This window comes from Sorghum bicolor, chromosome 10 (genome assembly GCF_000003195.3).
Source record: "Sorghum bicolor cultivar BTx623 chromosome 10, Sorghum_bicolor_NCBIv3, whole genome shotgun sequence".
NCBI classification, from domain to species: domain Eukaryota; kingdom Viridiplantae; phylum Streptophyta; class Magnoliopsida; order Poales; family Poaceae; genus Sorghum; species Sorghum bicolor.
Window position 1 is genome coordinate 54956724 of NC_012879.2, and position 12509 is coordinate 54969232.

Below are 12509 nucleotides of genomic sequence, written 5' to 3' on the forward strand. Positions count from 1 at the left end.
CAATCTAATGGTACAAAAATGTAATCTTTTTTAAAAGAAGTATGCATACATACTCCTTTTAAAAAAGTATGAGTACAGTATATCACGTGAATGTAATGCACATACACTCCAATTGTGTGGTTTTAAGTATGCACTTATACTATCATAATCTAGCGTATGCATGCATACTTTATTTCAAAAAGTATGTAAAAATACTCTATTCTAAAAAGTATGTACATGTACTGTTTTATGAAGAAAAAAATATGTACAGGTAGTCCAATCTGTAAAAATACTCTATTCTAAAAAATATGTACAGGTACTATTTTATGAAGAAAAGAAAGTATGTACAGGTACTCGATCCAATCCAAAAAGTATGTATAAATACTCTATTTTAAGAAGTATGAAGTACGTATAAATACTCTATTCTAAGAAGTATGTACAGGTATTCCATTCTAGAAAAATATATTTATACTCTATTCTACATATATTTCATTCTAAAAAGTATGTATAAATACTTTATTTTAAAAAGTAAGTATAAATAAATACTCATCCACAACGAATTACAGCTGTGATAATTAATTAATTAAATTTGTTAAATGCGTGACACATGCCTAATTGGATCCTCCGAGTATCTACTACCCGGTATGGCCAGGGTTGACGTAGCTATAGTACAAAACAAATAGAGAGTAACTACTCCCGGGAGTATATATATATATAAAATATTCGCGTGGTAAGATCTAGAGTATCTTAATATAAGTATATAAACATACTCAAATCGATAAACAAGTATGAATACATACACAATGTAGTTTATTGAAGATGAGAGTAACTACACGTACGTGTACAAAGGAATTTCCATATATATATATATATATATATATATATATATATATATATATATATATATCCACGTATGATCATTAGCATTATGTTTTTCAACTAATATATGTCATCACGTTGCCGTAAAGGACGCCGGTTTTTCCTTTCCCACGTTATGTATATATGAATGTACGATACTTCTTCTTCCGTCATGAAATATAAGGCTTTGCACGTATTTCAAAATTTAAATTTTGTTATTTTTCACTAACAACTGGCCTAACCATATAAAAGTTATGTTTACAACTATAAATATAGTAACATTACATTTGTATTTAGAAATACTTTCTAATAACTAAGATTTTGTTCCTATAAATTATATATATATAAGAGAGATTATAGGCCAAAAATATGTTCCTGAACACGACACCAATAAGTCAAATCACATCTTATATTTTGAGATAGAGGGGAGTAATATAATATAAATAGTATGATTACATGGTCTCCATACGGATTTTTCTTTTTTCTTTTTCTGAATTTCACCTGTCAATCTATTCTGATGATTTAAGAATTCTATCTATTGAAGCCTACAAATTCTTTTACTTTGATCGCATGATCACACTTATATGTACTAGTACATATATACAATATGGCCTTGTTTAGTTCGTGATTTTTTTTGCTTTTAGCTATTGTAGCACTTCTGTTTGTATTTGATAATTATTGTCAAATTATGGACTAACTAGACTCAAAAAATTCATCTTATAAATTACAAACAAACTATATAATTAGTTACTATTTTTATTTATATTTAATACTATGTATATATTGAAAGATTTGATGTGACGAAAAATTTTGAATTTTTTTTAAATTAAACAAGGCCTATGTATATTAGCAGCCCATCGGAGAACAGACATGAAACGAAAAAGTGAAAGAAACCCATGTAGATGGCCGAATGAGTTGGCGTATTGGATGCCCCTAAAAAGCACGGCCTGGCTGGGCAGATATAGGGTCATGGATGGACCAGATTTCCGGCCTGCGGTGCCGGCCCAAGCACGATATTTATTCCTTCTCTACTTCGTGATAATATATAGGTGCTAGGACAGAGGCGCTCAAATAATGTGTCTCAGTTCGTGACTCTATATAATTGTTTATTTTTTTACAAACAATCCCAGTCACTACATGTCCTGTGAGGGTATAACAATTTGTTGTTGATGGCGGTTTTAAAATTTATACTATATTTTGTTTAAAAAGTTACACAAGTAATTTTAAACAGTTCCTCACAAAAAAGAGGTAATTTTAAACAGTTGAGTCCCCTTAATTTCAGTTGAATAATTTGTTGATGCCTTCTATCTCTGAGTGTGGTTGCAGTTACTTGGCCATAGATCAACACTATAAATTCTCTTTTTTTTTAAAGAATTGTGCACTGAATCCAGATGTGTTTTGAAATTAACATGGTGACTTAATTTTCACTCTGCTAGCTTTTATATGATATAAGTTTTCTTTGGGAAAAATTAAATTTTAATTCATATTAGGGTAGATTTAGTAGATCAAGTTTTTGATGAGGAGAATAACAGAATTGCTCAACTACTGCAAATTGGGGAGATTAGTTTCATGTTTCCATGTATATACGGTTTGATAGTCCAATTGGTGCTAGAACATTTCTATGATTATTTGATTACATGGCGTGTTTCCTTGAAGCAGCATTTAAAATTGATCCTAGGTTTGTTTTTAGAAGGATCTAACCATCTTGAAACTAAAAAGCAATTTTAAAATTTTGTATGGAATGATAAGTTCTAAAATGAAATTTATTTTTTACCCTACAAATACGTCTTTGCATTTAGCACTAGGGGATTCACGGCCATCGGAGTTTTTCATATCATATTTCTTTGTTTTCACAAATCCAAATGAATCTATTTTCTGGCACTTACCAAGACTATATGTGTGGCTCAATGTTGAAAAACAATTGTTGGGAACATCGGCCATTTTCGTCAAGCAAACTACAACTTACCATAGCTATCGGCTTCTTTGTCCATCATCAATCAAATAAGAACACTAGATGGCATTATGAAGCAGACAGCGGTCCTCTGAGTCAACAATAGGAGAGTGAGCATCTCCAACGGTTTGCCATTCTAGTTTGGTATTTATGTTATTTGGCAAAAAGGTAAAAATCACTTCTCCAACGGTTTTTCAAACGGGTTTGCCATTTTAGTAAATTTGGCATTTGAGAGGCCCCCCTTGGCATATTTGGGAGTTGGCTTTTGGATTGGCAAACGCTTGCGGCCAGTTTTCCTGCAAATTGGGCTTTTATAGCACATCTGTTGGACTTTTATAATGTTTCACCATCATTGGACTTTTATTTTTGCTTTGAAAATGTAAACATATCTATTGAAGTTGCTCTAAAGCTAAGGTCCTAAACTGCGGAAACATAAGACGGACTTTACTACACGTACGAAGATGAACATGACATGCAGGAGAACAATGATGGTGAAACATTATAAAAAAACATTATTATTCCTCTGATGTTGTGAGTTTTTTTTCATAAACACGTGTCGCACGTGCATGGCTACTAGTTTCTTGCACGAATTGAATGTTAAAAGTTACGAGGGATGTGAGGCGGGTGACTTGAGGAGCATGTGTATTATGTTCCGCGCAGGCAAAAGAAAAGATGATCATGAACAGCTCATCTAGCAAAACGAGGACAGGAGATCCACGTACAGTCCGGGTCGATCTGTCGGCTGAGAGAATACCAAAAATTCTGTCGCCCGATGTGTATTCTATGGGCCTGTCGGGGGCTTGCTTAAGAATAAGAAAGAGGAATCTTACGAAAATAGCATGGAATAAGGTTTGATTCTATTCATGGGGATTCCGTAAATATCCCATTCCAAAAATCGAAACAATCGGGACTTTTCGGAGATTGGCTGCAGTTACTAATTCATGATCTGGCATGTACAGAATGAAAACTTCATTCTCGATTCTACGAGAATTTTTATGAAAGCGTTTCATTTGCTTCTCTTCAATGGAAGTTTCATTTTCCCAGAATGTATCCTAATTTTTGGCCTAATTCTTCTTCTGATGATCGATTTAACCTCTGATCAAAAAGATAGACCTTGGTTCTATTTCATCTCTTCAACAAGTTTAGTAATAAGCATAACGGCCCTATTGTCCACCAACTAAATTTTAGCTAGCTAAACTTTAGTCACTTTAGTAGCTAAAGTTCCAAACACATTGACTAAAAGGGGCTAAAATAGTTTAGTTCCATTAGTCACTCAAGAGTAGCTAAAGTATTTTTAGGTAGCTAAAATTTAGTTGGTGGAACCAAACAGGGCCTATATAGGCAAATATATAGCGATTTGCCTTGTAGTCGGACGTAGACAGTTCGTGATCGAAACAAAGAAGAGATCGTTTCATCAGCGTTTATATATACAGGAAAAGAAGATCTTGGTAGGCCGCCGCACCGCAAAAGAAAATCACCAGTAAACATCAGGAACCTATATATATATCTCAATTCTGAAACCACGGCGGATCTGATGGCGGCGGCGAAGGCCTACCCTCCATGGGTAATATTCGAGCACGACTGCACGCTCGAGGTCGATGGCTGCTCCTCCTCCATTGCCGACGCGAACACGCTGGCGAGCAGCCGCACCACCGGCGGCCTTCCCATCAACGTCTCCCTGTGCCTCGCAGCGCCCCCAGAGGGATCGCGCGTATGCGTCCAGCTTCCTGCCGGCGTCAAGGTGTCATACGCTGCCGTCCTCGCGGCGCACGGCGACTCCGTGGTCGTCCAGGTCGCCGGGATCGACGACGAGTCAACTGACCACTTCGTATACAATGCCGGCGACGCGGCCGCTGAACCGCCGCGGCCGCCGTCGCTGTCGCTGCTCGCGCCTCACTCCATCACCTATGAAGACAAAGAAGAGAAGCGTCGTCCCTGCTGGTGTCACTATCTGGACGCTGAGAGCACCGGCCTACTGCGCCGCGGCGAGGACGATTTCTTGGTGGCGGAGCTCAAGATGGAGTACGTGACGACGGTGGCGGGCACGACGCACGAGGAGGCGGCGCTCCACCTGCTCCGGTCCGCCTCCGACGAGTGGTGCGTCAAGCGGCCTGTGGTCCGCCGCTACGACGACGGCGGTGAGACTGTGTGCGTGAACCTGGCGTCCTGGTGGCGAAACAGCACGGTTATCCCCGTCGGCGACCGGATGCTTTGCTGGGTCCACTTGGACGGCGACCTGCTCTTCTCCGACGACGTGTTCGACGACGAGAGCCCCAGCCTGTGGTACGTGCCGCCGCCCGAGGACGCCGATCTGGGCACGCGGAGCGTGTGTGTCACCGCCGACGGCAGCACGGTAAAGTTCGTCAACGTGTTTCCCCGTTGCTGCTGCGGCGGCGCGGGGAGGTCCTTCTGCCTCGCTTCTTTCGACGCCTACGCCGTCCGCACCTGGACGCTGAGGATGGACGACATGACCTGGGCAATGGACGCCAGGCTCGACGCCACCCAGCTCTGGTCCCTCGACGGCTACAAGGGCCTCCCACGCGTGGAGCTGGCCATCCCCGTCGTGAGCATGGACGAACCAGACGCCATCTGCTTCGAGGTCGTACACCATGAAAACCATGGCGGCGACGAGACGATCCTGTGGCGGATCATGGTGGATATGAAGAGCAAGTCGACGCTACTAAGATCCGTCTTTCGCTACCCCAAAGTACGGTGGTGCCGTAGTTGGGTACGTCCCTTGCCCAGCAGTATCTCCAGATACTTCAACTCTAAACCACCAAGCAGCGGCGGCCAGCCTGCACAAGCAGAAGCGATGCTAAACTTGACGAACAGAGGGCGGGCTGTTGATAATAAGGTGCACGCAATCAACACCGTGCAGCAGGCAGCTTCAGATTCACCGGAGGCGGCGATCTTGGCCGCGCTTCAAGCGATACCTGGCTTGGATCGTGATGATTTGCTGAAAGCCTATCGCATTCTTACCCACGACAGTAGTGGCTGCCGGTTCAGAGCTCTCATGGGGCTGCCAATGGATTTCAGGAAGGATTGTGTGCTGATGGAGATCAAGGCCAGTGAAGCTTGTATTTTGTGCTCTCTATGCTCGGAAGACTTGCAACTAAAAGGATGAGTCTATAAGTATAAGCGCTCAAGACAGCCGTGACTAACCCGTGTTTGGTTGGAGGGAGTAAAGTACAACGGGTATTGTAGCATATTTATAACTATAGTAATATTAAAAAAATTATTTCACAAATTATTTTATTGTTGTGTTTTTAGTTTTATATAAACAGTCTATATTTAATACTTCATTCATTTGTCTAAATATTTCATGTGATAAGGAGTAAAGTTTAATAGGGGGAACGGCCTTACTTCATTTACAGACTAATAAGTTTTCAGTGGACGGATGGAGTGTCTGCCGCGGCGGCACCTTAAAATAGGTGGGAATCGAGGAAGGCAGACGGGGCTCTCAACTGGGCCCTTATGCTAGGCCGCTAGGGGTTGGGGCCTAAGAGAGGGAGTTTACAGGCCGCTGTTGGGCTACTCCCTTAATCTCGTGTCAGGCAGTGCCAGCCCACGGGCTTGAGTGGTGGTCCAAGCATGGCTTGGTACCTCGTGCCGAGCCAGCCTAAGCCCGATGCCCCTCGGCTTGGGTCGGACTCGAGTCGTGCCAAAGTGTTGGGCCTCGTGCTAGGCTGCCGGGCTTCAGGCTGCATTACTTTTTATATGTCTTGCTAATGCACTGTTGTGGCCACTAGAGCCAAGGTCATCAACGCATCGAATAGCCAGCGCCTGGATATACCTAGTGTGCTGGTTGGTCCCGAGAGCCACTGGCGGTGCGTAGTGGAGGCGAAGTTGGCGGTCACCCCCCTTCCTCCGCATTGGTCATGGCTCACTTGATGTCTGCATTGGTACTTCTGTGTGAAGTCGAGCAAGCAGCGTCGGCTATAGATTACATGGTGAGGTGAAATTTTGCATCTGCACGAGCCATGAGAGTGAACGCGTGTGGACAGCGTGGTGGATGAGGAGGACGACAGCGTTCTATTACTTCTAGACTATATAGCAGCAAGACGCATCATGAGACTGAGTTTTGGGGTTGTGTGTCTGTTTGTCAGATACCATAAACCGAGATATCCTAATTAAGAGGGGAAAAAACGGCAAAACAAGACTCTAGGATGGAAACGACACCCACCTCTCCTCGGCTCAGCAGGGATGCCTAGACCAATAAGTTAAACATGCGACTCGCTCGAGCCATGGCCTCGAGCGCAAGTAGTGACTCGTCCGAGCCCTGGTCTCGAGCGCAAGTAGCAACTCGCCCGAGCCCTGGCCTCGAGCGCAAGTAGCGACTGGCCCGAGCCCTGGCCTCGAGCGCAATCAGCGACTGGCCTGAGCCCCGGTCTCTGACGCAATTGACGCCTTGCCCGAGCTCTGGTCTCAGTGGCAGGCTTCTCACGCACGACGACCGTACCGTTGAGCTTAAATGAGCCAAAATGCTTAGCCACTTGACAAATAATACAACGAGCCAAGTGGAACTAGCCATCACAAGCTTTTTATCTAACACTAATTGCCCTTGAGCGTAACTGAGTTGCTGCTTTATTCAGAGTTATAGCTTAACTGCCCCCTCTTAGTTTGGCTCCACGCTCCGCCACTGCCAAGAGCATCACGTTCGATGGCCACAACGTCAGACTTTAACGTCAACAACTATAACGGCTGATCCTCAAGCACGATGGCGAAGGAGCTAGCTAGACCACGTTCACGTATAGCTCGAGCTACATCAAGAACAACTGCGACGCGCCATGTGAGCTCCGATCCCACCGGTCATCACGCAGAGCTCGTGCGGCCGATCGCTGAGCATTCCTTTCCACCACAACTCCGGCAACCTAGGCCTTATTCAGTTGCTGAAATAAAAAAAATAGATATTATAGTATTTTTGTTTTTATTTGATAATTATTATCTAATTATAGACTAACTAGACTTAAAAATTTATCTCACGACTTATAATTAAACTGTATATTTATTTATATTTATATTTATATTTATATTTATATTTATATTTATATTTATATTTAATACTCTATGTATATGGCGTAAGATTGCAAACATTCTAGCCATGGAGGCCGGCGCGCGAGCAGTTTCACTTCACCAATAATGGGGTCACATCGACCAGGTCATCAGAGCACCAGATGGTGACGGCGTTCGGGAACTCCACGGGGCACATCATCATGAAGTACAGTTTACGAACCAACCAGGTCACATTACTCCAATCCGGCGTGACCTACCCTAACGGCATCGCCAGGACAGGACCCACCTCATCGTCTCGCTCATCGGACCTTGTAAGGGCACTCACAATGCAAGACTCTATCATAGAGTTCAAGACAATTAATTACATGTTATTTATGGTATTTTACTGATGTAGCAGCATATTTATTGAAGAAAGAGGTAGGAAAAATAAGATTCCAAGTCTTATTTAAACTCTAAGTCCACATTGTTCGAGGTAATAAATAACTTTAGACTCTATGATAGAGTCTGCATTGTGAGTGCCCTAAGCTGCTTAGGTATTGGATTCGTGGGCCAGATGCAAACATATACTCCCTCCATACTAAATCATAAGTTATTTTAAAAATTTTAGAGAGTCAAACTATCTTAAAATTAACTAAATTTATATGATATAATACTTATTATTATGATATCAACTAAGTATTATTAGATTCTTCTTTAATCATATTTTTCATAGTGTACTCACTTTATATTATAAATCTTAGTATTATTCTCTATAATTTTGATCAAACTTGAAAATACTTATAATTTGGAATGAAAGGGTACGAGATATTCACATACCTGCCATGATGGCAAAATATATCTTGGATTCGTAGAATTATGGTACGTTGTCATTGTTGACACTTAGGATTCTAGCTAAGGTTTAAAGGCTAACAATGTTTTTCTCTCACAACAAATTAACGAACAATATTTTTTAGCTATATGTTCAGTTGCCGAAATGAAAAAAAAATTTAGGTGCTGTAGCACTTTCTTTTTATTTGATAATTATTATCCAATCATGGACTAACTAGGCTCAAAAGATTTATCTCGCGATTTACAGTTAAACTGTGTAGTTATTTATATTTTTTTATCTATATTTAATGCTTCATACATGTGCCGTAAGATTTGATGTGATGGAAAATCTTGAAAACTTTTTAGATTTTGGATGAAACTAAATAAGATAACTTTTCACACAAACGAACACGCTTTAAGATTTAAAGTGCGGCGTGGTGTGATCCACGCTGGTCCTTTTTTCTCTCTCCACATGACAATGAAGCCTGATCTTACCAAACACACAGATTGGTGCGGTGTGATCCAAGAGGATGGTAATTTATTCGCAAAACTACTAGTGTGCAATTATCATAGTACAAGGAAGGACACACACTCCTATAGTGTTGTTCGCTGAATTGTTATAAAAGAATTATCGTACAGTGATATGAAAAGTTATGACTAAAAATACTCTAATCGATTTATTATAAAAGAAAAACATTATTAGTGAATGACGGCAGACAAACTAATTCAACTGCGAAAACTGCTGCGTAAATACACGTTCATATCACGCCAATACAGAAGACGGATTTCCTTCCTCTCAGATTTTTTCCCCCTACACCGGGCCTGCACCGTCGTCACTGTGCTGCAGAAACCCGTCGGCGTCTTGCTGGTGATCAAAGCTTACACTCGCCTGTATGGCCGTCTGGGGCTGTTGAGCAGCACCTTCTCCTCGATGGGGAGCCTGTACGGGGACACCTTGAACCGCTCGCTCTCCCGGCGCCGCCGGCGCTCCCGGGCGTGCACCACCGACGCCGCCGCGGCGAGCATCGCGGCCACCGACGCCGCGAGCAGCGCCTGGTACACCCGGCTGCTGTCCCGCCGCAGCGGCGGGCAGCCGCGCTGGCTCACCGTCTGGAACGCGCGCCGCACGGTCGCGCAGCTCGCGATGTCGGCCAGGGCGGGGGACTCCCGGCGCAGCCCGTCGCTGAGGCCGGCCACGGTGACCATCTGGGAGTACATCGCCGGCGTCAGGCGGCCCACCGTCGAGCACACATCCTGCCCCGACGACCCCGTCGCGCTGCACACGTAGCGCTGCCACACCTGATGCGAACAAACGGCAGTGCAAAAGCGCGTCAGACATGACGCGACCAACGACGACGCGCCATGGCGAATTGGCGATAGCGCTTCTCAATTCTCACGTACCTGTTGCGCGTTGTCGGCGGTGACCTCGCCGGCGGCGCAGGGTCGGTCGGAGAGGTCGGAGTTGTAGGGGCTGCAGAGGAGTGGCACGAGAGGCCCGGACTGGTTGTAGTAGAGCGGAGGGCCGACCTGGGCAGGCACGTCGCGGTTGGACACGTTGGAGACCAGCTCGTTGAGCTTGGAGACGAGCTGGAAGTCGACCTCCTTGCTCCGGCGCAGGGCCTCCGCCGTCACCGCCGCGTCGGCGCAGGGGAGGATGTCGTCCAGCGCGGTGTGGCTCTGCCCCTGCGGCTGGACCACCCACTCGTCCATGGCCACGCAGGTGTCCCCTATCACGCTGAACACATGGCCAAATTCAGAGGTTGCAGTATGCTCTGTTAACTTGTACAGTACTAAGCATTTGAAATGAGTTTTTCAAATTTGGACGAACTGGAACAGAAACATCCAGATTTGTTCAGAATCGTTCTAAATCCAATCATAACAGGCGGCAACAGCTTACTTGTGCAGGAGAAGGAAAGTGCCGGACAGTATTAGTGTCGCAGTGATTATCATCCATCCAAGAAACACCACTCTGCCAAAATTCAGAAACTGAAACTTAGCACACCAATAATCTCTGAAAGAACCTGTTGCATCAACTACTGTCAGAATTGGATGTGCATGCATGTTCTCTGTATGCTGTGCTAGTGTGCTTACATGGACACAAGCGACTTCTTCCCGGTCAACGAGAACACTGCAACAAATTGTTGGGAGAAATTGCGTAAGAATCTGAAAAATATAAATGATGTCGTAATTTCAAGCAGGTCAAGTAAATACAACTAGTATATATATTTTTTTCTCTTTCTTAAGACTTGGTAAGAGCAATTTATCCTCACCCAAGCCAAGAAACACGAGGACGAGCATCACGGCCGCGACGCCGATCAGGACCTTCTTTCTGCAATCCCGTAAGACAAAAAACCGATCAAGATAATCAATGGATGGTATTACTAATCATGAACCATGCAGGTGGAAGACGATGAATCAGAGTCAGCGGCGACGCTTTTCCGCACGTACATGGTGTCCAGCGCCGTCCGGATCCTGCGGGAGTTGCTGGCGGCGCGAGCGGTGAGCTCGTCGGAGGCCGCGTCCACCCGGCGCGCGACGTCGTCGATGCCCCGCGCGACGTCGGCGGGCAGCGAGGCCACGCCGCCGCCCGCCGTCTTCGCCGTCTGCAGGAGGCCCGTGAAGTTGCGCATGGTGGCCGCGGCGCCGTCGGCCTGGCTCACCACGTAGTCCAGCGTCGCCGTCGTGCTGCCGTTGAACTTGCCCTGCCCGTCGTACAGAATCGCGCACCCGATGCTGCAACACCACCACCATGTCACCATCGATCCATGATCGCCGCCGGCCTATCCGCACCGCACACAGGTGCGTCGATTGATTGGTTGATGGAGCTAGGAGGATCGGTTGCTTTTGCTTACACGGCTGCGGCAGTGAAGACGAGCAGGAGCAGGAGCGAGAGCGCGAACACCCGGCGCGAGTAGGAGTAGCTGCTGCTGCCGACGCCGCGGCAGCAACAGCTGCAGCAGCAGGCGACGAGCGCCGCCGCCGCGACCGCGACGAACCAGAGCGCCGCGAACGCGAACACGGGCGCCGCGCTGAAACCTGCCGACTGCACGCGACACCACACCGGTCACGCTCACCCGGGACGCCATGAATCACCAGCTGCGGGCATCATGCTTTGAACTGGCAAGCGCCAAGCGGCAGCCGGCCGGAGGCCACAGCAAGAAACGAGGAACTCACCGCCAGGTAGTGCCGGTTGCTGATGTTCCAGCCGCCGGTGTAGTACCTGAGCCCGTCGAGGGGGTCCTTCCGCCGCGTCCGCTCCGCCGCCAACACCGTCGTGTCGGACGCCGCTGCTGCGACGACGGCCGATTCATCTACGTGTCAGCTCACCGATCTTTCTTTCTTTTTTTTTTGAATGAAACTTGGAACCTCACCGATCTTGGTTCCCACAAGAAGTTCTTCATGTGAAAAAAAAAGAACAGGCTACCTGAGACATGGGCGCACAGGGTTGCACAGACGAGGAGGACGAGGAGCCAGCTTCTGCCAGACGGTCCCATGGCTGTGCCCTGCCTACGCAAGCGAAGCTCACCGAGCTGATCAAATGAACTGCGAGATGTGCACATGACCGAGTATATGCACTCAGCAATCGGCGAACTGGTCGCGCGAAAATTGTAATGTTTTCTTTGTCGTCAGAGAGGTGGATGCATGGGCACAAGGTGTTAGGTGTGACCGTGTCCGTGTGCGTCTGGGAGATGGCATGCAAACGCTGCTGGGTGCTGGCCGGGTCTTCATCTGTTGCCAAGTAATGCACAGCTAGAGCAAGTATAATAGCAGACCGTAAACTGGCTAAATGCTGAGACGGAGGAGAAAGAGAACAAAAACGGACTGCCGGCTTACACATAACAACCAAAAAAATTTATGAGAGAGACAAATAAATCATATATTATTAATAATGGGCTAAATA

At 45.6% G+C, this 12509-nt stretch overlaps 1 protein-coding gene across 2 annotated transcripts; it reads right to left on the reverse strand.

Moving 5' to 3' along the window:
* LOC8058410 lies at positions 9163 to 12262 on the reverse strand. 2 transcript variants are annotated; one of them, XM_021450233.1, is made up of 9 exons: positions 12033 to 12262; positions 11783 to 11895; positions 11461 to 11651; positions 11057 to 11341; positions 10879 to 10937; positions 10700 to 10736; positions 10506 to 10577; positions 10010 to 10343; positions 9163 to 9907 (listed from the first exon to the last, which is right to left on the reverse strand). In XM_021450233.1, the coding sequence occupies exons 1-9, from the start codon at positions 12166 to 12168 to the stop codon at positions 9488 to 9490; spliced, it is 1647 nt and encodes a 548-aa protein (XP_021305908.1). In that variant the 5' UTR covers positions 12169 to 12262; the 3' UTR covers positions 9163 to 9487. The 2 variants fall into 2 exon arrangements, with proteins under 2 accessions (XP_021305908.1, XP_021305907.1); XM_021450232.1 differs by having other exon boundaries at positions 11783 to 11898.

Excerpts from the sequence above, each read along its gene's own strand:
- LOC8058410 (XM_021450232.1), bottom strand. The coding sequence starts at position 12,168 with ATGTGCACATCTCGCAGTTCATTTGATCAGCTCGGTGAGCTTCGCTTG. Across the intron at positions 11,899-12,032 it reads CCTGTGCGCCCATGTCTCAG|CAGCGGCGTCCGACACGACG; the intron begins GTAGCCTGTTCT and ends CCGTCGTCGCAG. Across the intron at positions 10,578-10,699 it reads AAGAAGTCGCTTGTGTCCAT|AGTGGTGTTTCTTGGATGGA; the intron begins GTAAGCACACTA and ends GAATTTTGGCAG.